The sequence below is a fragment of the Fukomys damarensis genome, unplaced genomic scaffold (genome assembly GCF_012274545.1).
Source record: "Fukomys damarensis isolate Sample0158 unplaced genomic scaffold, DMR_v1.0_HiC HiC_scaffold_18, whole genome shotgun sequence".
Classification (NCBI taxonomy): Eukaryota; Metazoa; Chordata; class Mammalia; order Rodentia; family Bathyergidae; genus Fukomys; species Fukomys damarensis.
Genome location: NW_022900930.1, coordinates 13,728,727 through 13,754,440, shown reverse-complemented (window position 1 = coordinate 13,754,440; position 25,714 = coordinate 13,728,727). Strand labels below are relative to the sequence as shown.

The 25,714-nt window shown below is 37.0% G+C and overlaps 1 protein-coding gene across 2 annotated transcripts in view; it reads left to right on the top strand.

Moving 5' to 3' along the window:
- Positions 1-25,714, top strand: part of LOC104860930 (rho GTPase-activating protein 7) — a 114,738-nt gene that overhangs the window by 31,882 nt on the left and 57,142 nt on the right. Inside the window, exon 3 of one of the 2 annotated variants that reach the window (XM_033765393.1) lies at positions 17,297-17,446. The exons of the other annotated variant lie outside the window; for it this stretch is intronic. Coding sequence (XP_033621284.1) covers positions 17,297-17,413 — 117 coding nt within the window. The 3' untranslated portion in view covers positions 17,414-17,446. Of the gene's footprint in view, positions 1-17,296; positions 17,447-25,714 lie in introns of those variants that run through there. 2 annotated transcript variants of the gene reach the window in all.

Here is a 25,714-nt window from a genome sequence, read left to right as displayed (position 1 = left end):
GGTATTTACACATGTGGGACTTATTTATTTCACTTAGGAGTATATCTTCAATATGTATCCATTTTCCTATGAATGAATCTATTCTCTCGCTCTTTATGGCTGAGTAATATTCCATTTTATAGAAAAACCACAACTTCTTTATCCAGTTTCCAACGGATGGGCAAATAGGTTGTTTCCAAGATTTAGCTATTACAAACTGTGCCGCTATAAACATGGGTGCACATACTTCTCTATGATATGATTCTTTTTTCTTAAAAGGATAATGAAGTATATGACTCTTGAATGTATAGAAGAAATAATAAGGATTTTAAAAAAATACTTAATAATATTAAATATAACATATTTAATATCTGCAACAAACAAGCAGAATTTGAGATTCAGCATACTGTTTCTTGCAGAAATATAGTTTGTGTTCAAACTTGACATAGAGGAGTTGACAAAAACAAGAAAAAAGTGGTCATTACCACAGGGAAAACAACATTAGCAAGGTGCCTAATTATTTTCTGTTTTAAAATGTTTCCAAGAGAAATACAAACAGAAAGTACAGTGAGGCTCACCTGTGAGGGTCTTATGGACCATTTTCTCCACTCCAACAAGTAGGGCACAGGGAAGGGAAAGACTGAGTTAGCATGGCCAACCAGTGCCTCCTTGAAGAATTGAATGGAGCTGGGGTGTAACTCACTGGTAGAGCACTTGCCCAGCCGTAGGACAGGTTCAGTCCCTAGCATGGAAAACACAACACAGGACAATGACAAACAGAACAACTCAGCCATTATGTGCAGAGCAATTATTTCTTATGATGTATTTTCCCTTTGTGTAGATGAGACTAATTTCCTATCCACTGCTTAATTACATTTCTTGCATTTTGTCTTCATTTTGTTGAGAAATGATGATGTGATGCTCAGTGTCCCATCTCATGTTCATTACCAAACAAGCAAAAAACTGCTCACCTGAGTAGACTGCTGCAGGTAGCATCCTACACATAGGAGATGAAGGACTGAGGATTTGCTTTGCAAATTTATGGAATGTTCCAGTTGGAAGAAACTTTAGACATCTTTGCATTTCACTGTAACTGAAATAATGTGTGTGTATTGACAAGGGCAAGGAGTTATAATTTAGAGAGTTAATAGTGGTATGTCATGTAACCAACTCAAAGTTGCTGCCCCATGGAGAAGTTGCTGAGTTGCATATTATTATAGAAGAGCTATAATTTAAAAGTAATCAGAAAGAATTGGCCAACATCAAAATGTAACACAAACCTAATATTAAGATTTTTTTTGGAAAGATGAAAGGAAATGTTTCATCCCGTCTTTCAGACATTTGTGCACTTTGTGTGCAGGAAAAAAAAAAAACGAACACACAGCCTTGAGAATTGAACTACCATTTCAGGTATAGGCCAACAAAAATATAAAATGAATGTTTAAAAACTGAAAATGGAGTCTAAAGTGGTGTTTGTTTCCCTTGGCTTCTCGTGGTATCTAGTTTTATAAAAATTTAATCTTTTCAGAGGTCTGACTTTTCATTTAATTCAATTATTCTATATTTTCCCCCTATGCTTCGCCTAGGCTTTTACCATAAATATTATCTCTGTCCACTTAGAAGTTACAAAGTGCTTTCTTTCAGATGTCCACAGTGTTTGGATTGAGGCATGATAAATTTTAAACAAGCCAAAAAGTATTTCAAACAGGGTCCACACGGTGAGCAATCCTTAAGGAGGGAAGGGAGAAAGAGTAGGCTAGCAGATCTCTGCAGAATAGTGATGCAAATTTTTGTAGTATACAAGTCAGTAATCACATGAAGAGCTAAATTTTTATACCTAGTATTATGGCTAGACTAGAAGAAAGAAAACACATGCTAAATTGCATATCAGTGAATATTGGGCAACTTGAAGTGGAAATAAATCTGTTTTTGGCATTCAATACCTTATTGTTTTTGTAATCCTACATTTGCAACCCTGATCACTGAAACCACCTATTTCCTGATGAAGAATAAATAGGCAATCGTATTGCCTTTATGGAGCCATCTGATTATGAAATTTAATTTATTTTCACATAAATCTTTCCATTTTGAGGAAGGCCAGATTTACTCTGTTAAATCAGTCAATAAGTCACTATATAGACAAAGAGAGTCATGTGTATGAACCGTTACCCACTGATGGTGTCTCCAGCTTTTCTTTCTAAAGACATGGGACTATTTATTTCAAATTGCACAGACTATCACAACAAAACTTGGTGCATATAGTATCATCTAAAATAGAGGACAGTGTTGTGGGGCTTTTATATAAAAGCAAGAAGAATCATAGGCTCAGAGAAATAGTACTTCCCCACTACTCTTTATTATAAAGCTAGATTGAAGCCATTTATTAATGAGGGAATAAAACTTAATATAGTAAATAGTAAAGATGGCCACATTGTGGTTTTCTGTACAATATAGGCTCTCAGACAAGCAAAATAGAAGTCAGTCTGTATAAAAGAGAAGACATGTAATAGATGTGTGTAATGTAGAACCCAGGAATCCCTGCCATTGCAAGGGACGATAAGGTCGTCAAAAGATATGTTTAAAATACCAACGAGATAGCAGGCACACAACGTGAATAATAACTTCATCCAAGGATTTTATTGTTGTTCTACATTTCAAATACTAGTTGGTTGAGCTTGACACAGCATTTTCAAGAAATTTTTACCATTTGAGCCAGTTATTAAGAACTTGATTCCTGGAAAATTATATGCAAATAACACATTTCATTCTGAGGTTCCTGGTCAGGTCACTTTGAAATGTGTGGTAATCTTTCCTCTGCACATCTGTCATTATGTACATCCCTTATCACGGCCAGTGGGCACCCAGGTGAGAAGGAGCAGATGGGTTTCTTGACATGCACTACTGTTGGCCTTGGGGAACTGCTTATGTTCACAGTGACATATTTACCTTCCCCGGCTGCCTTTGTTTTTCCTGCACAGAATTCCATTGGCACTTTGATAGCACCCTTCTGCATTCCTAACTTTTTTTTTTTTTTACCAAGGATATTGTAAAACTTCCTAAAACCAAGAAAACTAAAGAGGAACTGTCTATATAATTAAGAGCGAGTTATAAGCAATATCTACCAGTCAAGTGTACAGTTTAGTTCTATCTTTCACTTAGGAAGGAATTGTAAAAAGCCAAATCTACTTTGAGACTGCAAATTAGCATGTTCCCAGAGCTCTCAGAACTAAAGGAAAGCAGTCCTTGTGTAAAAGACTCGGTACAGGAATTCAGACTGTTCATTAAGGGCTGGGAGACATAGATCAGTAGTACAGCGAGTGCTTGACATGCTCAAGGCCTTGGATTCAATCCTCAGCACCCAAAAACACATTTACTGAAAATCGTTATATGCACATTGTTACATAACCATATATACCTATGGGCTAGTCAGAGTTATAGAAAGTTCAGCTGGAACACTTAGGAGATTTGGAATCTTCACTTTAGAAACACAGAACTCTGTGAGTTAAGGTGATTTAACAATTGTTATGCAAGTCATATTTCTACATCTCCAATCTCTCTCATGCTCTTTCCCTTTATCCTCTCCATCTTCTTCTTGTTACTGCAATACCATTGAAACTGGCCCCTCGGCTTCCCATTGTGACCCCTTCCAACCAGTGCTCCACACTGCAGCCCTAATTATCCTTACACAGCACAACTCTGTCCTCCTTTTCAAAGTTTTACAATCCCGATGTGTAGGACCCAGCCTTGAAGGAAGTTGAAGTCGAAGCCTCATTTATCTGCAGGCTCCTTTTCTGTTCCTTATGATCCCATACTTTACAATGACATTAAGCTTTTTCCAGTTACTTGGACTCATCATTTGCCCTCCCCAAGGAAGCTTTCCCAACCCATCTTCCTTTCTTGGGTGACTTGTTTTTCGTCTCTCTACAAGCTCCATCTTCAGTGTTGATTCATTGCAAAAAATCTTTTCACCCCTCAGAATGAATCGGGGGCCTAGTCTAGGAGTCTCTGTGAATCCAGTAATTCTCTAAATGTACCCGTCAGGCTGGATGGGGTCATCTGTTCATGCATCCACTCCTGTACTTATCCAGTATGGTGTACACTCCTTATCATGGTCAGTCATAGTGATTAAGCATGTGTACAACTAACCCTTTGAGCCATTGATGAGGCCTTACTGGAAAAAGGGGTTTTGGCAGATAGATATAACCAAGGATTTTTGGATAAGATTATCCTGTATTACCCAGGTGAATTCTAGTGCCATTTGTCCTTATAAAACACTGAAGAGCATAGGACACAGACCCAGAGGATAAGGCCATGTAAGGACGGAGGCAGAGACTGCAGGAATAAAACCACAAACAGAGGAGGGCCTGGAGCCACTAGAAGCTGGAAGCAGCGAGGAAGGATTCTCACCTTCAGAGAACAACGTAGTCCTGCCAGAACACGGTGATATCTGGCCCCTAACCGTGAGATGGAAAATTGTGGGCTCTTTTAGGCGATTCAGTTTGTCACAGCAGCCTCAGAAAACACCAAGATACGATTATATAAGTCTAAGTGTAAATACCTTGACGGCAGGTGCCACCATCTCGTAACGTTATCATTCTCTGCTCTGTGCCTAGGACACACCTGACACATGGTGTGTACCTATTAAATTCCTCTCGGTGAATGCCTGTGTGAAGACCGGCACGGCATTGTGAGTGTCATCTTAGTGCAGAGTAACTAATACAGGTTCTACTCTTTCCACTGTCTTCCTGCCTCTGTTAAATCTCACCTGCTCTTCCAGGATGTCATCGTTTTAACTCCACCAGTTACATCTCCTTAAATAACTTCATCATGGAGTTTTGCATATGTGTTTTTTTCTCATTGAGTTTATTGGTACATTTTAGGTATACAGTACAGTTACATTCATCATTGGGATCTTGTACCTTTACCTGACAGGTCTTGGTTCTCCTAAGTGAAATAAGTAAGTCACACATGTGTAAATACCGAAAAGTTTCTCTGGTGTGAAAAACTATAATTGCAAATAAGATCCTAATGGTATAATTGTGCATATATTTATTGAAGTCCTCATGGGCCTTTTTGGTTTTGTTTTTGTTTTTGTTTGAGTACCGGGGATCGAACTCAGGTCTTTGCACTTGAGAAGCAGACACCGGAACCACTGAGCTAGATTCCCGGCCCTGGGCCCTTTTGGCTTAATAAATGAGATGGCATTCCTCAACTCTTCCTACTCAGTATTTACTTCAAATTAGATCTACGCATACTGACACCTGTCTTCTATAAAGTAGTTGTTTTTAAGCTCGTAGATGTTCTTGAGGTATTTCTTACTCCTTGGAATTAGAAAATTCATCAGAGTAAGAAAATTTTTGAGTGCAACCTAAAATTTACTAAAATCTTTCAATCTAAAAATGTATTCCCTTCATTAGTTTAGGAAATATTCCTTCTAATATTTTATGCATATTGTTTTTGTTGGTTTGATCCAGAATTCTTAAGTATTTTTAATAACTTTTATCTGTATTTCTTAATTTCTGTCTACAAGGGCCAATCAAAATATATACAGAATTTCCTGTGTGATCAGAATTTTTCCTACAGCAGTGTCTTCAAGAGTTCTATCTATTCTATCTTCCAGAAGACGTAGTTTTTAGGTTTTAATATTTAGATCTTTGATCCTTCTCAATTTTAGTTTAGAGCATGGTGAAAGATGTGGGTCTAGTTTTATCTTCAGCATGTGGAAAGCCAGTTTTTCCAGCACTATTTATTAAAGAGGCTATCTTTCTCCTAGTGAAAGTATTTGGCCCCTTAGTCAAAGATAAGGTGGCTGAGTATGTTCAGAGTTCTTTTGCATCATCTAATCTGTTCAAAAAATGTAACAATAAAAATATATATCTATATATACTTGTATAGATGTGTACTTATATTTAAATATATAAATAGATACACAATATTTAAATTTTAAAATATGTTATAATCAAAGACTCATTATCATTAATCCCAGTCAAATATTCCCCCTCGCTTAAACACACTTATTCCATCATTGTTGCCTTCTTCTGATGCAGTTCTGGAAGTCTCCTTTACGAATGTCTTTATGAGGTGTGACAAAAAATACAGTGAATGCTCTGCTGAGAGCCGTCCAGTGGAAATGTAGGCTTGTAAAAATATTACGATGTGTCCTCATCTACCTTATGAGATCTGGCACTGTCTGACTTCTGGCTCTCATCCAAAGTCAAAGTTACCATGAAAGCTAAACATTTTGATTCAATCCAGGACATCAGGTTGGCCACAGTCCTGCACCAAGACATTCACAAAACAAGACTCCCAGAAGTGCTTCAGACAGTGACAAGGATGACGGGACGAGTGTGTTAAAAGAGGAAGGGAACCTTTTGTGGGAGATTTATGAGTGTGTCTTTTCCTGTAATACTTTTTTAAAATTTGAACATTCACCATATTTTTCAATTACACTTTATATTTCGCACTTACCTGCGTTGTTGCTCTATTTCTCACAACATTTTCTTGAATCGCTGGACCAGATAAACAGCTTGATCTTCACATGGATTCATTTCATTATTCATTTTCCCCTAAATTATTTATTGCTGCAGTTCTGTTTTAAATTATATAAACTCTTTCCTAGTTTTTGTTTAACTTACATAGTATACAAACAGACACTGAATGGTCACTTTATGTCAAGCACTCTTCTTGCTATGAGGGATTCAAAGTGATATCTTTGATCCAACAGACTTACTTTCTACTGGATAGAAGCAAAAAGAAAACCAAGCAAATAGCAAGCCATGTAGAGACGTTTCTAAAAGGAAAGGTAGACTATATGTTTCAAATGCTGCGGGTAGATCCAGATAAAGGAAGGAGAAGAATGGTTTTTAAGATTCTGAATCCCACTGGCAGCTTGTCAATAGCTTTGGCGGGAACAGATGCTTGTTTTCAGTAGGTTGAGGAACATAGAAGAGGACAGAAATTAAAGTATGTGAGGAAGGGCAACTACTAAATAATGCTTGCTAGAAAAGGAAACAAAAAAAGACATTGAAAGGCAAAGGAAAATGTAAAGTCCAATTTTTTTATTGATATTCATATTTGCACCTAGTATTTGTAAGTTGTTAGACCTAATGCAATAGAAGAAATGCCATTGAAACACAACAGGAAGTGGCTTTGAATTTTGACTTTGACCTGGTGAAAGGAGAGGAAATTTTGTGCAAGTAGAAGGGCTCAAGCTTAGATCTTAGCATATACTGATAACAGGAGGGAATATGAAAAATATAGAGTATATTCTCTGAATGCTCTTACTATAGCATGTTATTGTTTCATAGATGTAGCATTTCACTCTGAACCCTCATAATACTAATTATAGGGATTATTTTAGAATATTCTAACATGTTCTTGCTGATATCTGAAATAATTGCTTTTTTCTGCAACAGTCTGTTTCCCGCCAATTGAATTTTCTTTAGATTTTGTAAGCTCAATTAGCTCTCCTGAATTATTAGAAGAACAGATTATAATAGGTTATTAGTGTGTTATCTCTCTGTAACTTGTGTAGGAATATATGAAGAATTTCCACCCTATTTATATCCTTACTTCAGCATGTGGAGAGGCTAAAATAAACTCTTCACTATCCTTCTAAATCCAATATTTTATCTTATTCCAGTACATTATACACAATATAGTCAGATTTAATCTTCCTAAGAAATTTTTTTAAATGTTTTTTTGTTTTGTTTTGTTTTGGTACCGAGGATTGAACTCAGGCCCTTGTGCTTGTGAGGCAGGCACCAGAACCACTGAGCTAAATCCTCGATCCTCGGCCCTACCTAAGAAATTTTCATTCGATAATTTCCCCAGAAAAAGTGCTAACCCATCTCTTTTAAAAATTTTTTCCCATTGAGTTTATTGGTGCCTTTTAGGTATACAGTACAGTTTCATTCTTCATTGGGATCTTGTACCTTTACATGACAGGTCTTGGTTCTCATTTTTCCCCTCATCCTTGCCCTCCCTTCACCCCATCCTCCCTTCCCTATTTACAAATACTTTATTTCCATTTTTCCATTTTCTCTTTTTTTTTCCTTTTCCCTTACTACCTTTCCCCTACCCTTCCCATTTCCCCTACAGCTTTACCCCTCTTCCTCCTATTTCACATTGTCAATTATATCATTAGGATCTTATGTATGAAAAACTATAATGGCACATCTCTTGTTGTTTTAAGAGACATAGATCATATCTCTACTTTGTATTTTAGTACTCTGTGTCAATTCTTGTTACAGTTTTAAGCCTTATTCTCACTACCCTACAAAAATCCTAGAGAAATGCCCTAGATATGTTCATGTTCTCTGGCCATCCATGGGCTACTAGAGTCCCTTGTCCACACCTGCCTCAATTTTTACATTCCACTTTCGTAAGTTCCCAAGGGAACATCATCCAAATTCTCTCCCTGAAGACATCCTCACTGACAAACGAATGAAAATAAAGATGTTTAATATATTTTTTATCTTGTTTGAGGGAAACTGAGGATATGATTTGATGGTATTATATTCTCATTGGTGACCATGTGTCCATTGTGTAGCTGAAGTGATTAACGTCACATATCAGAAATAGGAAATTTCCTAGGAGATGGATAGGTAGATGGGTGAATAGACTGATGAGTCTTTCTTCTCTCTGCAACAGCTGACTGTGGAATTGTCTCTATTTTCTATAAAGTTGTTGAGAGTAGAAACCATAATTTCCAATTTTGTGTACCTAGAAAAAATAGAGAAAACTCACTCACCCTCCTGTCCTTACTCCAATATTCATCTTCTTTAATTTCATATTTATGAGGGGATGTATCTTACAATTAAATTATAATTATTTAAATAAATATAAATATATATTAATTTATTCATCATTTCATTCAGCATGTTTTACTATCTAACATTTGGGCATTGTGTTACTTGCTCGATATTTGCAAATGAGACACTGTCACCCTTTACAAAAAAATCTTGTAGGAAAAACATTCATGAGACCAACATCCTTTTGCACAATGTCTTCATCTTGGTTTGTCTGTACCACCATACTTTATACCTGTTTTAGCTGCATCCAGCCTTGTTAGCCTCAGATTTAAATCTCTGAAAAATCTTACCTGGGTAATAAATTACATCGATGACTTCTGTATGTTATACAAAAAAGAATTTTGTTTCATCTCTTTATGCATATATGAAAATAGGTCTTGTGTCTTCTTTTACATTTAAGCCTCTTTAGTGGCATAAAAATTCTGTTGGAATTGTTAAAATAGTTTTGCTTCTATATTCAGTTTTCCTAATATTTTGAAAACTCCATCCAATTTCTTGAAGCAGATTAAACTTTAAAATATTGTCAATGCTATGGCTATTACAGTGGTATGTTCCCAAAAAGTCACAAAAGAGAATAGAAGGAAAAATGAAAGCAAAACTTTTGTAAATATGAAGGGGAACAAAGGTTGAAGAGAGGAAAGGAAATGCGAAAAAAGAAGAATCAAAATATGTCATGTACAGGTAAAAATTCCGTGTGATAAATGTTATCATAAAACATGTATAGTACTATTTGTTTTTAAATGAATATATTTTCCCCTTCATGGTTCACCCCTATAGCTTCCTTTTCAATTAATATTCATATTTGCACATTTTCTTCACTTTTATATTCCTACAGAAGGGGCCAACTATTTTGTGTAAGTTTAGTAATATTCAGAATTCCATAAAAAGCTGGTCATGAAATAATGACAAGCAGGTAGGAACTATAAAAAAAGCCAGACTGAAGAAAATGTGATAGCATTTTGGATTCATTCCTTTGAGTCTGTACATTTGCTTGTCATAATTAATTTTCCAAGTTGACACCTGTGGTCTCCTTCACGTTACGAATTAAGTTCTGGATCCCTCATGTCCATTACTGAGGGCTTCGGAAGCTTTAATTATAACCTCACATGCTTTAGTACTTAATACATTTTAAGTACTGGATTATCTGTCTGAAGGTTTACATTTCGCCACTTCTCCTCAGTGCTTAAACACACCATGTGTATACCCATTTCTGGAAGAGATTTTTGTGGTTACAATTATGTCTTTCTTTTCATTATGAAAATACTGCAGTTTATAATCTTTATTTTCTATGGTTGTTACTCATAATAGGACCTTTTATTTACTTTCTTTCTTTAATTCACTAAGTCCAAATATCTCCATGGCTTCTGGGCACATGCTAAACATAACAGGAAATTCATTTTTTTTACCACTATGTTTAATCAAAGGCCTGATAGAAAAGATGGCCTTTTACTGAGTCTTCAAAATCAGAAACTAAAGTTCTTTTGAACTAAAATTGAAAATCAAGGTTTTCTCCAAGGGTTTTTGAAATAAACTTTTGTTATTAAGATATTTGTGCTGTCTCATAGGATATACCTTTTTTTAAAGGCTATTTCACCAAATTTCAATCCTGATATATAACATGTTTAAATCTAGAAAGGAAAACCATCTACAAATATTTAGAAATTTATTACTTTTTAAAACTAAAATTATAGTTCTTACTTTTCTGTCCAAAACATTATTACCTTATTCATCTCACAATCAAAATATGTTCTCATTCAGTTACTAATGTAAAATCTCAGAAAATTTAGTGTCTACACAAAAGAAACTAAGAAAAAATATAGAGAGAATTAACGTCTTCTCTCTTAGTCCACTTGACATGCTGTAACAAAATAATGAAAACTAGGTAGCTTATAAACAGGAGAAATGTATGTTCCACAGTTATGATGGCTGAAAGTTCAAGACACAGGTGCAACTAGTTTTGGCAACTGGTGAGGGTTGCTTCCCTGGTTCATGGATGATCCCTGCTTTTTGCATGCTGACATAATCAGAAGGGTCTCTCTCGGGCCTTATTTAGACAGGCACTGGCCTCATTCATGAAAGCGCTTTCCTCATGACCTAATCACTTCTTAAAGAGAACATCTCCTAATACCAATTAATTGGGGGTAAGTTTTGCACATATGAATTCCAAGGGGACACATAATTTCAAAGCATAGCAAACCAGGTTGACAAATTTTGCCACACTTTCCACAGAACAGTGACACTGATCTGTCATTGTTCCTTATTTATAATCAAAGAGCATGCATGGATTTATCTCATGGAAGAGGTTGTTTTCTTCCAGCTCTGACAACACCTGGGGCTGGAGCAAGTCTGTCACCTGAAGCTTGTCTCAAAGGTAGGTGTTCACTTAGAAAAACTTTATGGTTCTCTTAGCTCTTCAGATCTCTAACCCACATAGACTTGTTGATAAGTAAAGGATATTTGCTTTCTAGGTAATAGTTGCTTATTTGTTGGTACCTACAGTGGGACATAAGAATTTGTCAGACACCAGAAGTTCTCACTGAAATTAAAAGTTTAAAACAGTTTCATTCGAAAAGGACTTAAAACTCTCCATTCTTCCTCTTGCTATGTAGATGGCTTATAGATCCCACCTAAGACCTCTTGACATTTCAGCTCAACATATCACGTTCAACCTGCACAACAACTATCGACATCATACGGTCTGGCTCTTGGCCACGTTCTAATTCTTTATATTTGTCTTTTCATCTGCAACCTCTTAAGTCAAAAACATTTTTCTTTACTACTATATAGGGTGACTAGTATTCATTTAGGTGCTTAGTAAGTATTTATTGTTGGTTGATAGATTGTGTGTCATGCTGAATGAAGTGCTACCTAGTTTCTCAATGTGCTGCTGCAATACCCACTTGAAAACCACTAAGGGTGACAGCCAAACTTAATGAAATGATAGTCAATAGCTGTGTTTCTTATGAATAGGGAATCCTTACTATTAAAAGGAATGCTTGAATCACCCTTGTTTGGCAATGGGATACTTTTGTTTAAGGTGCTAGTATTTGCTTCCAATTGAATCCCAAGCATGATTCTTCCCAAAGAAGCCTGACCCTGAAAAAGTTCAGGTGTTTCAACTCTGTTCTTAGGGACTATGATCCAGCCTTCTAGGGACATGCGCCAAGTCTCACAGTGTGTAATGAATTCTCAAAGATTGATGGTCATTTGTCCAAGACTTCTTGAATTCCTAAGCAAAAGTATGAGTCAATTTCACACTGTGTGGAGTAAGTTATAGAAAATTAAACACGGGATGAAAACATAAATATTTCTACGGAATTGGCATCTTTCCATTCCTCCCTTCATTCCCCTCCCCTAAGAAAATGAACAACCACTGCCTTCATTCCGAGCGTGTTTGTGTATGGACATACATGTCCGTCTGCAGGGAGCACAGCTCTGGCTTCTTCGGGAAGGGGACTTGGATTCCTAAGGTGAAGGATATTGCTCCCAGTCTCTCAATCCTTCCCTGGAAAAGTTAAAAATAAGTCTCACTGAGAAAAAAAACAAGTTGGCACTTGTTATTTGAGAAAATTGCTTTACTCCAGGAACTGCCTCATGTAGCAGAAATTTATTTACCATCTGTGTGGACTTTAAAATTTTTCCATCTTAACTGATACACAACTGAAATAGAAACAGACTTTCCATGCGTAGGTTTTCCACAAGCCTCAATTTTTAAAGGGTGTTAGCTAAGGAACTTTAGGGATTTTCGTGGTCACTGAAGGGAGAGATCTTCATGGACACCCTCCACCCTGAGATCTTCTGGGGCAGAGCCTGGGCTGATGTCACTCGGGAAGACTGGCACGGCTCCAGAGTGGGCGTGAGAGGATGGGTGGCAGAGTCTGGCTGGAAGGCATTCTTTCTTCTCTTCCTGTTTTAACTTCTTTTCCTGCAAACAAAATATATATCTTTTAAGGTATAGGGAAAGTTTTGATATACATATTCGATAGGAAATAAATGCCACAATGAAGCTAATTATATCTTCTTCACCTCATAGTCATCGTTATCTCTTTTTGAAATGGAAACTCGTAAACCCTGCCCTCTTAGCAGATGTTAAGTATACATTGTTTTAACAATTTTCACATTGTTGTATAGTAATTCTCCAGAACATAGTCATTTTAACTGATTGAAACGTTGTGCCCCTGTCCAACATCTCCTCACTTTCCCTTCTCCCTAATCCCTGGCAATACCCTCAGCTCTCTACTTCTGTGAATGTGATGCTTGTAGACTTCACGTGCATACGAGGTCATGCAGTGATCATGGGGTTGAGCACAAGTGAATTTATTGCTAGACACTGTTTTACATAAGCTACAGAAAAATCAAAGGGAACTGAAGGACGGTGTCTTTTGTGTGTGGTTTGTGTTGTCATCCATTGTTATTGCTCTTGTAACAAATATCAGGATTTCCTTCTTTCTTACAGCTAAATAATATTCCATTCTATGTACATCAAATTAGCCCTGCTTATACATGGTTTCAATCAACTGAGGACTGACAATTAGGCCTGTGATGGCTGTACCTGTACTGACCCCATGTATACTTTTACACTATGTACACATTGTAGTCCATCTTATAAATAATGTAGAGGTAATTTATATAGTATGCAGGAGGATATATACAAGTTATGTGCAAATGTTAGGCCATTTTGTTTTTGGTAAGGAACTACTTGAACTGTCATGGATTTTGCTGTCTGTCATGGTTCCAGGAGACAGTATTTCCAGAGATACCAAGAGGCAAGAGTATATATATATATATATATATATATATATATATACACACACACACATATATATGGCACACTTAGTGTACACAGCCTATATTCACATCTTTCTTTTGTGCTCTAACAGAATTTGCAATTTATTGCTTAAATCATTTATGCTTAACATGATTATTTACAAGTTTAGATTAATGCTGGAGGTATCTTTTTGATATAATGATAGAATTTCCTTAAAACACACTTAATACTTAAATAGCTGGCTCAAAGAGTACCCCTATTTTTAATATCTTAGGAAGTTTTGGACTATTTTGGTAACAGTTTTACTAATTTCCACCAACAACGTGCAACATTCCGTTTTCTACACTGTCACTTAGCCTTTTATCTCTGTGATAATCACCACTCTAACAGTTTATATCATTTTAATGTTCATTTTCCCTGATGATTAGTAATGTTGAGAATATTTTCATCTATATAAGAGTTCCATAAATATTTTGTATGTTTTTAGATACTGACCCCTAATAGCTGTATGGTATGTAAATATTCCCAATGTGTTATAGTTACCTAGCATATTATACTTAAAAATAAAAATAAAAGCCCTTTGGATGATAAATTGCTTTTCCTGAAGTTTTTACTTTAGGTAGTCAGATAAGACAAATATGCTTTCATCTTTTCCAGCTGTGTCAATGAATTATTTTATTCAAGTATTTTATTAAATTCTTCCACAAGAGGAAGTAACTTTGTTCAGTGATGGGGGAAATGAGATTAAATGGGTGAATGAGCACAAGCGCATTTATTGTTGTGCTTTGCTTTATCTGAACTGTTGAAAAATTAGAGAAAATCTGATTGGTATATTTTACATAAAGTAAGCTTCCCTACTGATGTTTCTCCATAATACTGAGCTATGATATTATTATTTAGGAGGATATAAACTAGACCAATTTATATATTTAATTTTCTTCAGATTTTATTGTATCCCTTCAGGAAAACTAAAGACCTTTGAGACATTTGGATATCTGCACAGATGTTTAGCAAAGCAATATCTGAAAGGCACACTGCAAACATTCAGGACCATCTCAGTGATCTCCGTGGTTCTGCTGCCTGCCTTGCAAGCACAAGGGCCTGAGTTCAATTCTGGGTACCAAAAAAAAAAAAAAGACATTGATGCTCTCAGAATTTGTACCTTAGAGGCAAGGCATTAAGAAAACAATCCCAAAATTTTTTCAAGAAACTTGACAAACTGATTCTAAAAATATGAATAGAAGCACAGCGGACAGAGATTTTTGAAGAAGAAACACAAGATTGGGAGCATCCAAATATTCAAAGGTTTTTTTAAAGATATTGTTATTAATATAATGCAGTTTTTGTGAAGGGTTAGAAAAATTAATGAACTAAAGAGAAGAAGGCCCAGAAAAATTTCCCTTGCAGAGTATTTGGTGCATGTTAGCAGTGTCCTTGAGAATCAGTAAGAAAAAAAGCTGTCCTGTTTCCCTCTAATTGGGGCTTGAGGAAAGTAGTTGTAAACTCTAGCCCTGCCCTGCTGTGGCTCCATGGGAGATGATCCTGAATGTTTGCAGTGTGCCTTTCACGAGATACTTTGTAATCCTTACAGGCAGCCTGATGCCTTATTGTCTTCCCTGTGATCAGGTGTCCCTCCGGTTGGAAACTTGAAACTTGTTTTCATTGGCAGGTGCCCTTGTGATGCTTGTTTGACTTCTATCCAGTTCAATCCCTCCAGAATAGCCAACTTCTAGAACTATCTTGACCCAGGAGGAGAATTTGCTTTACCATTCAGATGACAACTCAATAAAATATGTGAAGTAACAGAACAATTTTATTACTCACAGATCCCACAGGGTAGATTGCAGCATCTTCACAATACCAACAGAGCGAGCCATCCAGGATACTCAGGAGCTGGGCAAGTTGTACAGTAATAGAGTTTATCCAATGAGTAGGGAGCAAGAGAGAGGAAGTGTTTGGTGCTCTGTAGAGGGTTTAAGGGTCAGTGTGGAGAGTAGAATACGTGCAATGATGTATCTTCAAGTTAAACATTCACATACTCTAAGAAATCAGAACATCACACTCCTAGATATATATACTAGAGTCATTCTTGAATATGGTCTTCTGAAAAGGCGTTCAAGAATTTTAATTACATTAATGCTCACAAGAGTAAACACCAAGAAATGATCCAAATTATCATGGACAAGCAAATGGATGAATACATTCATCAGCTAAACACAATAGTATATTAAATAGATACAAAATGAATGAAGCACTTCAACCCACAACACTATTTTTTGTAAAATAATGTTGCAGAGAATAAGGTTGAGTTGTAGAAGACCAAACAGAGTATTATACATTTATAGAGCTCATAAACAGGGTATGTTATTGAAGGAAAGAAAGGTAGGATAAACAAAACTATATTTAACAGAGCATTACGCCTGAGGGAGGCAGAAGTGGGATAGGAGAGGAACTTGAAGACAGATACAAGACATCAGTCAGGTCCTGCTTCTAGGAAGGAATGGGGGAATCATAGCAGATCATTATAATATTATGCTTTATAATTTACATTTTGCTATATATGTTTCATGTATCTGTTGATGAATTTAAATGTAATAAAGAAAAACATTTAATGTGGTAACAAATGTGAATGTGTTTAACCATAATGATTTAGAAGGAATTTTTATTGCTGTGCTTCTGTTATTTCTAAGATTTATTTTCTTGTTAGATTGCAAATTCCTCAAAGGTGAGGACTGTGGTTTAAAATTCTTAAAGACGCAGCAATGTATTAAATCGGCAAAGACAAAGAGAGTTTAGATTATATCTGGCCTTGCACACTTGTCTTCATGATACTCCTAACCCTCTGGATTAAGAACATAAAAACAGACAGACAACATAGAAAGTAAGGATTCCTCTAGGCACTCAGGATTTCAGGAAGTTGCTTTCCGTGTGTTTGTTTCTTTGTTTTCCCCTGTGACCTCCAAGAATTCTAACACCAAATCTACAGATTCCCTCTAGGGGACATCTATGTGCCTTGCAGTTTTTATTCACTTTTAGCCTATATTTTGAGTCTTGGAGTCAGGAAAAAAAAAATTCCACTGTGTTCAATTTCATCTTGGATCCTCTTCCTTTTATTTTAGTTTATCTCTTGTGTTTACTTAGTTCATGGGACTGAAAAGGAGGAATTAGCTTGGTTGCCATGTTCTCTTTTCCGCTCTTCTGAGCTCTTTCATGGCTCCACAAATAGAACGACCACTCTAGCCCCAGATGGTCCTCTTTTCCTGACTGACAACTCTCTAGGGAAGGCTGATCATTCCACTCTTTCAAGATGTGGGTCCTGGGAATCCAGTAAAATGTCAGGTTCCTGTTTCCTCATCAGAGAATAATCAGCCAAAAATAATAACTCTGAGGGGCTATTACAGCAACATTGCCTCTTCACGACCAGAAACGACCATTCCCAACGTGGAGACAATCAAACATTCAAATCTCTGTTTTATTTACATGAAATCTTTACCAAATTCACTATTTTGAACATGTCTAATCCAAAAGCAAACAAAATTAAAAGTTTTTCTAAACAGACATGAGAAGAAATCAATAGCAAAAACACAATTACTATCTTTTATTCCTTGAATAGAGCTGAAGAAACTAGCCCATGTACTATTATATCATATTCTTACAATATTCCATTTGCCTAATTACTCTCTATTACCTAACATCAAAGAAATCAGAATCACCCAGGAGTTTCTCTTCTTTGCAGATAATAGAAGATGAAACTCTAAATTATAATGAAAGCCCAAATTGCAGTGATCAACTTCCCATGAAAATAACAAATCCGGAACCAGGGGTATACCTCAGTAGAAGAGTGATTTCCTAGAATGCTTGAGGCCTTGGCTTTAATTTCCAGAACTGCAAAAAGAAAAGAGAAAGAAAGAAAGAAAGAAAGAAAGAAAGAAAGAAAGAAAGCAAGCAAGCTTAGTCAATTACATCAAGTTACTGCACTGTATAACAGTCTTTTGTGAAGTTCTCTGAATGCTGGCAACCAAATAAAGAAATCTCTTTAGATCTTTTGCTTGCTTTTCTAAAAATACAGTATAATATGAGGCAGTCTTGGATAGTCAATATGTTTCAATGCACGATGGTCAGATGTATTTTGTGTGTGATTACAAACACAGTCCATTTGCTTTCACTTTGTTTTTATTCTTTGCATTATTAATACCTGTGCATCCCAAAGATCAGCAATAAAGCACCAGGGTAGCTTCCAGAGGGAGTTCTACCAGCTGAGACCTGTCCTCGGTGGCCTTCTCTAAAGACAGTGGATACAGAGTGAGCTGCAACACTTTGTAATGTAAAACTCGGAATTTCTTCTGCTTTCAAAAAGATGTTGGATTTTGGCCAAAGACTAGAGATACTGGCATTAAGGCAAGTAATCAAAGCAAGAATGTCAATGGTTTTATATTCCTTTTGTTCAGGATAAAGTATCAATTAAATTATCAAAGTGGAAGTTCCGGGTAGATTTAGTGTTTTTCCAATATCCTTGGCAACATTTTATATATATTACTGTATGGGAAAAATGACAGATAAAGAATTGGCAATGGTTTAATGATATTTATCTTGAATCTATGCAGATAGAATTTGTGTGAACGAAGTTGAAAATATACTTTCTGAATGATGATACCTATTATTCCTATTGCCTCGCAGAAGTAGTTTTGGTTCTTGCTGGGAAAAGGCTGGAGTTGAACAATAAGTCCCATTCTGCTCCATCTGTTACATAAGAAGCCTTTTTCCTTTTAGTACAAAGGCCAGCATGGAAAAGAAGGATCCTAAGACTGTACTTTTTCCCCACTACTGTTGAATCCACACATGCTAGACCTGAGCAGAGATAAATGCCACACTGATGCCACGGCTGCTAAACACATAACAGCATCACATAAAGTGTCTCACAAGGCGTTACTGGCCTCCGTGGACGTGGACTGAGATAGAAATAAGGAAGATATTGCAATAACAGTAGCAGGAGAGTCAGAGGAAAAAGATGAGAATCCTATGAGCTTTGTCCCTTAACAGTTCTGTGAGTCATCGAACCCATTCCCCGGTCTATAAAGAAGAGAGGACTGATAATAACACTTTATAGAGAGGCTGAGCTGGGAAGATGACGAAGGGGTTGAGGAAATGTCCCATCCAAAGCACAGTGAATAGTTTGAAATCAGTAACAAATGCAATATTGTATTTCAGAAAGCAACAAACCAATATTATTTAGTAGTAGTAGTGAAAGTATTATTGTTATTGTTGTTGTTATTAAAAGTGATGGGAGAGAAACTGTACCAAAATCTCATGTAATAGAAACTCCTAACTACATAGTGATATTACCTTAAAACCAGAGCTTTGCCCTTAGCAAGGCAAGGGTAGAACGGGTAGGGCACGAAGAGGCCAGAAATGCTAATGTTGGTTAAATAGATGGAGGAAAATTCCTCTCCGTGTATCTTTTTTTTTAATTTTTTTTCTTTTTATTGAGTTTATTGGTACAATCTATGTATACAATACAGTTACATTCATTATTGGGATCCTGCACCTTCACATGACGGGTCTTGGTTCTCATTTTTTTTCCCCGATGCTTTACGTGTATCTTAATGTTGAGAAATAGTATGTGGGCAAGTGTGCTGGATTTTACCATAAAGAAATGGAGAAATCTGAACAAAAATTGACTTGAATACAAATAGAGTAGCACCCTAGTTTGCATCAATATAACATTATTTATGGACATGCTTTTGCATTTTCTGCAGGACCTTCCCCCCCTACACACACACACACACACACAAATGCAAGGTGAAACGTACTGTAATCCACCAAAAATCCTGTGGAGAAAAGGCGTCTGTTTCCAAAATTAGCATTCATATGTACTAGCACTTGTCATTTGTATTGGATTTTCTAAGGATGCTTGGCCTTAGTATCAGATTTCAACCTTCACATGCAGTAATTCATGGAATAGCAGTGCATTCTTAAGGAAGACAGGAAGAAAAGTATCTGCCCCTTCCATTTGGTCCATGCCGTCATCTCACTAACAATCTCTCAAACCTATGGTGACACCCTTGGACTGCACAGCTCTATTTACTGTATGGACTCCCTCAGGGTGGAGACCGTATTTTATTTGCCTCTGCAATTCCAGCACATGAGAAAGTCAAAATATTTTTGTGAAAACTAATCAAATGAATGCATGGACTGCTTGCAGTGAGCTTGCGGAAAATCAAATGGAAGTCTTTTAATTAGATAACTAACATTTCTGAGCTTTTATCACAAACAAGGAAGGCAATTTGCAAGGAGCTATGGGAGATAGACATTTCTAGAAGAAAAAAGAAACACAGCCCTTTAAATGCTCTGAGTTAAATGGACAGATGGGCTTTTTCAGATGTAAACAGGTACAAGGTAGCATAGTGTACCAACTTGCAGTGATGCAGACAATCCTTACGAGGGTGCAGCAACCTCCTTGACGCTGGGATTCCTTTGCTACTTGTTGGATTTTTTTTTTTTTTTGTACTGGGAATCTCCGGACCTTGCCATTGGAAGGCAGGCTCGGGGCCACTGAGCTAAATCCCTGGATGAATTTTATTTATTTATTTTTCTTTTCATTGAGTTTATTGGTACATTTTAGGGATACAGCACAGTTACATTCATCATTGGGATCTTGTACCTCTACATGACAGATCTTGGTTCTCATTTTTTCCCCTTGTCCCTGCCCTCCCTTCACCCCCTTCTCCTCTCCCCATCTACAAACACTTTATTTCCATTTTTTCATTTTCTCATATTTCTTTCTTTTCCCTTATTCCCTTTCCCCTACCCTTCCCACTTCCCCTCACCTTTAGCCCTTTTCTTCCTGTTTCACTTGGTCAATTATATCATTAGGATCTTGTTGTTCTATTACAGTTTTTCACACCAGAGAAACTATTCTGTTTTAACACATGTGTAACCTGTTTATTTCACTTAGGAGCATATCCTCAAAATGTTTAGGTGAGCTCTCAGTACTTTCTGAGAATTGTCTTAGAGATCCGTCTTATGAACAAAACCGGTCCAGGAGTAGTTCAAAGGGGGTAGAATAAAGTGATGTCCATTAAACTGAAAGTGGGCAAATCCGGGAAAAGGCAGAGCGGAACCCGGATGGCCTTCCAGGCATCAGCAGTACTGGGTGAAGGGAATGGGTGCTTCCCACCACTCCTCCTCCTCACCAACCAGCTCACAGAGCTTTTTATAGAGTATGTGATGTGGCGTTTGTATTCTCCTAGTTTTATTATGCTTATTCACAGGAAGCAGTGTTTCCATAACATTTCTTTTTTCCTAAATATCAAAAGGGTCATTATTTAGGCCGGATGGGGAAGGGAAATCATTAGAGCAACCCTTCAACAACTAGGGCCACAACACACGACTCACGTGCAGAAGCAGAGTCCCGGCCCAGGCCCAGGGTCCCACTGACCCGCTAACCCCACCCCCACCCTGTCAGGAAAACACAGCGCAGTCCCAGGGACTGGGAGATAACCCGGATTTCTCCAGCAGAGAAGCTGCTCAGCCCGGTAATTGGCATCGAACGAGTCACTTGGTCATTATACATCTGTGAGGAAAGGGGGGGGGGCTTTTATACTTTATTTATTGACACAATTATCTGAAAAATAAAATCAGGAAGAAATCCAGGGCTTGGAATCTTTTTGAAAAGACCACCTTCTAACATTGGAAAGATCCTGAGGAGGTCAAAGCCTCCTACTTCCTGTCCCAGAGAAAGAGGAAAAAATAGAGACAGAATGAAAGAGGGGGAGAGGCTAAGGAAGAATTCCGAAAAACACAGAACTTTAGACCTTAGAAATTCTCCAGAGAGAGAGCAAGAAAAAGAAAACTACAAGTAGCTGTTCAAGAGAACTGCTCTTTTACTGAACTCTTAGAAGTGCTACTTTTAGAAAATCAAACTATCGTATTATTGGATTATTTTAAAATCACATCTTATTAGGAAAGAATTATTGTTTACTAACTGGGTACTAGCAGTAGATTCATCTGTTGTAATTCATTGAATTAAAGGCTAACGTATTTAGCTGCTTGGTGGGGTGGTTGGACGTTATTTTACAAAAGAATGCTTTATATTATTAGATCATAAAAGGGTTCATCTTTAACGTATCGTTGCTCAAAACTGGTTCCTAAGTTAATAATAAGTAAACCCTTTAGAGATTTTTTTTTTACCAAAAGTTATTAGCATGTCTTTTTATAAATGAAAAAACTTGTTTTGGAGTATTCGTTATTTATAACAGTGCTAGGTAGCTGTAGAAATGTTACCTAATCTGCTTTGAGAGGGAGAAATGCAATTATAGATAACCCCATATTTCAAAGGGTCACTTAAAGTAACTTCAGCTACTAACTCCTGAAATGCTAGCAACATTTGTGACTTTGAAATTATGGTATTAATTCAATATCAGATGACCATTTTCAGACACTGTACAGAGTGATCTCTGGGGTAATAGGCAGCAAAGCATTATTTTGTAGTTTTACCAAATGCCAACATAACAAGGGAATTTTTTAATGGCCCACCCCATGTTTGACCATTTTATTGACCTTATCTTATCAAGGCCCTGAAAAAATAAAACTTCAATTAGTTAAAACAGCACTATGCTGGGAGTTAAGACTTCTGTGTTTTAATTCCTAACCCGGTTGGACCTTGGGAAAAATCACATTATCTTTTTGAGCCTCACTATCCTTATCTATAAAGGAAAGAGATGACAGCAGATGACTGTTAAACTTTTCCACTCTAAAATTATGAATCACGTCAAGATTACTCTGTTAAAGTTACACAAATATCAGTAAACATATAATGCCCAAACTTTGGCTAGAATTAAAATTGTTAATTCTGATTATATTTGAATTTTTAGTTCTGTGTGTGACTTGAATTTCGTTCAGCAGTTTCTAGACTCATCCCATGTTTTTAAACAGCTTTGCGATATCCCTTTTCTAACATTTAGATGATTTTTTATTTTCTGATTCCTTTATAGACTTGTACTGAGATCCATAATACTCCCCAAGACTATCAGCTTTTCAATTTTACTGTCCGACTTTGTGACTTGTGTTTACTTTTCTTGAACCTATTTGATAGCTTCACACAGCATTTTGGAGAAGATGAAAAACAGTGGTAATTTGGAGAAGTTTTAAGTAATTCAACAAAATAAATGAAAAATATGGTGGCTTTTAAAATAACTTTGTCTTCACGCTTTCATTCAGCAAACGTTTATGTGACAATGTGAACAGGTCAGTGTACTAGACTCAGGGCAAGTTCACGAAACTCAAAGAAAGAGAAATACATTTCGTTTTAAATGCTAAATGCAACCAAAGCACCTTTTACAACTAACAGAAAACAATGAATGCTAGAATAAAATCTTGGCAAAAGTCAACTAGAAAATTTGTTACAAAACACAATATCCTGAATCCATCCCTTAGGAATTCTGATTGCAGTATCTCAGGAGAAAGTTCCAAGAATACACATTTTTTTCCATTAAGTTTATTGGTACATTTTAGGTATACAATACAGTTACATTCATTAATTGGAACCTTTGCAGAATGTATCTTGACTCTTATTTCCCCCCTTCCCGGCCCTCCCTTAACAATATACAATTTTTATCAGCGTAGTAGAAATAAAGACAAAGAACAAATAATGTAATGTAATTTTAATCTTTACATTGATTGCCTAAGCCACAATGAAATCTGAATTCTAAAAGCAGACAATCTGCATTCTCAAAGTATTCATGAAATCTACAAACACAACAGTGGTTAAGCCCCTTTGATTCCGTGGATGACACTGCAGGTTGAGTTATTGTGTCTTGACTTTCTTTGGCTTGATGCACTGCCGGATCATGTTCTGATAGCACGGGCAGCAGTGCAGTGGCAGGATCTCGGCCACTGTCAGCAGACCCCGTGTTTAGAGCTTACCCCAGTTTTGCAAGCCCAGGGGCCACAATGACCGCATCATCTGGGGGACCTGCCACCAATCAAGGGGGAGAGAAATACAGCACATAATTTCTGCTTCCAGGGCAATACAGACAAGGCAGAGAGCCTTAGCCTATGAAGTTACTGCCTGGTATCCTATGCTGTGTGGTGCCACGGATGGAAGCAAAAATAATTGAGAAGAAACAGGCTAATGTGGACAGAAATGGCAGAGCCATGTAACATTAAGTAACCTCTGTGGGTGAAAAGCCAAAAGTTTAGAAATTATGTGTTAATATTCAGCAACACTGCTCAAATTCCATTGCCCCTGATAGTTTATTGTCTGCCTTGTTCTACCTATTTGCAGTGGCACTGAAACATGTAGTAAATGGTCTGGTGCTGGTGGAACCTTTGTAGTTAGTGTATTAAGAAGACCTTGAATTGAGAAGATTCTTTGTGGAAGAAGTCGGTCCTCAGAAAGTACACTTTAAAAGTCGAAGAAACTTGGATGTAATTTTGATAACTGAGTCAGATCTCTTCCAATGGATCATCAGCGAGCTTCCTTGACAGGGCAAAATGACTGTCTTTCTTGTATATTTCACTGACTTTCTCATAGGATCGTGTATAAGCGACAGTATGGATACCTAACAAAGGCTGTGGTCATCCTTACTGGAAAAATCAGCATTATACATAATATTAACTAACCGAAAATGCATAGGTTCACAGACTCCACCTGAAAGTGTTATGACTCTGTGAAGCTTGGATTAAGAAATTCTTCATTTAATTTTACTACTACAGAAACTTTTGTGCCGGGCGTGGTAGCGCACACCTGTAATCCCAGCACTGGGGAGGTTGAGGCAGGAGGATCACTGTGAGTTCGAGACCAGCCTGGGCCACATAGTGAGATCCAGGGCAGTCTCAACTACACAGTGAGACTCAAAAAAAGAAAAAGAAACTTTTGCATTCTGGAAAATAATTTTTCCCTTTTTTAGCTACAAAGCTTTTTTTTTCTCCCCAGTTTGAGAATTATCATTTCATTTTATATTTGTCATTTCAATCAATTTGCACATTTTACAACTTTGGAAATGAAGGAAAATAGATCATTTGATTCAGTGTAAAAGCCCCCAATTTGTAGTAATTTGAATGATTCATTCATTTGTCCATTAATTGATTCAACAAATAATGTCTTATGATGAGTGTTCTAAAGGCTGAGAAGGCAAAAATAGTGATAACAGCAACTAAACAGCAGAAATAAATACCTACTCATGGAGTTTACGTTGTAATGAAAGAGATTATATAAAAGAATATACAGTGTTGTAAATAGTATTCAAGGAAAATAAAGCAGGAGAAAAGACAGGAAGTGTAATTTTAGGCAAGATGTCCAGAGAAGGACTCAGTGAGACGGTGACGTTGGCGAAAAGATATAAAGGAGTTGAGAAAATGAGCCAGGTTTCTAGGTGTCAAGGAACTGCAGTCACTGTGCCAGGGGCATGTAGGGCTGAACGGGAGCCGGGAGGAAGGTGTGACTAAAACAGAGACGAACACGAAGCCTAAGGGTGATGAGGGGGCTGTGGCAAGCCAGGGACCTCGGAGGAGGGTCAAGGAGAGGGGCACGCGAGATAGGACACACTTCACCCAGCCAGCAGGCATGGCCGTGTGTGGGCCTCAGGTGCACAGTGCCTGAATGCAACCTGATTGTGCAGCATGACACCTTCTTTCTCTGTACAGAAGGCAAGTAGGTGCATGCTTGCGATATTTATCGTATTTGTTCTTGTAAATAAACGAACCACAACGGCATCACTCACAAACAAAGAAACCATTCTTCCTGTGTGATAGTGAGTTTTCTGGAGACTCCAATATCAAATTCATTTTCATGCCTTTTGTCTATATAATTTGTTTGCTTATTCCATCTGTCAACAAATGCTTCCTGTGAGTCTCCTAGGTCCTTCGTATGTGGGAATTTATTGATGAGCAAAACAAGTTCCCAGATGTCATAGAAGTCACAGCCAGCTTTATTTATTTGCCATTATCTTCACAATCTGTATACTTCATGGAGAATTGTCCCAGTATCACACAGTCCAAATACTAAGAAACGCCTGAAGATCCCTTCTTGATGTGGTACTCACCAGGCATTTTTGTTCTCAGACTGATTCCTCTGGTCACTGTAATATTGCTGAAATTTGACCCTTCCTCTTTATTTCTCAGGAACTTGGTGGAAATGATCTTTTAAGAAAAT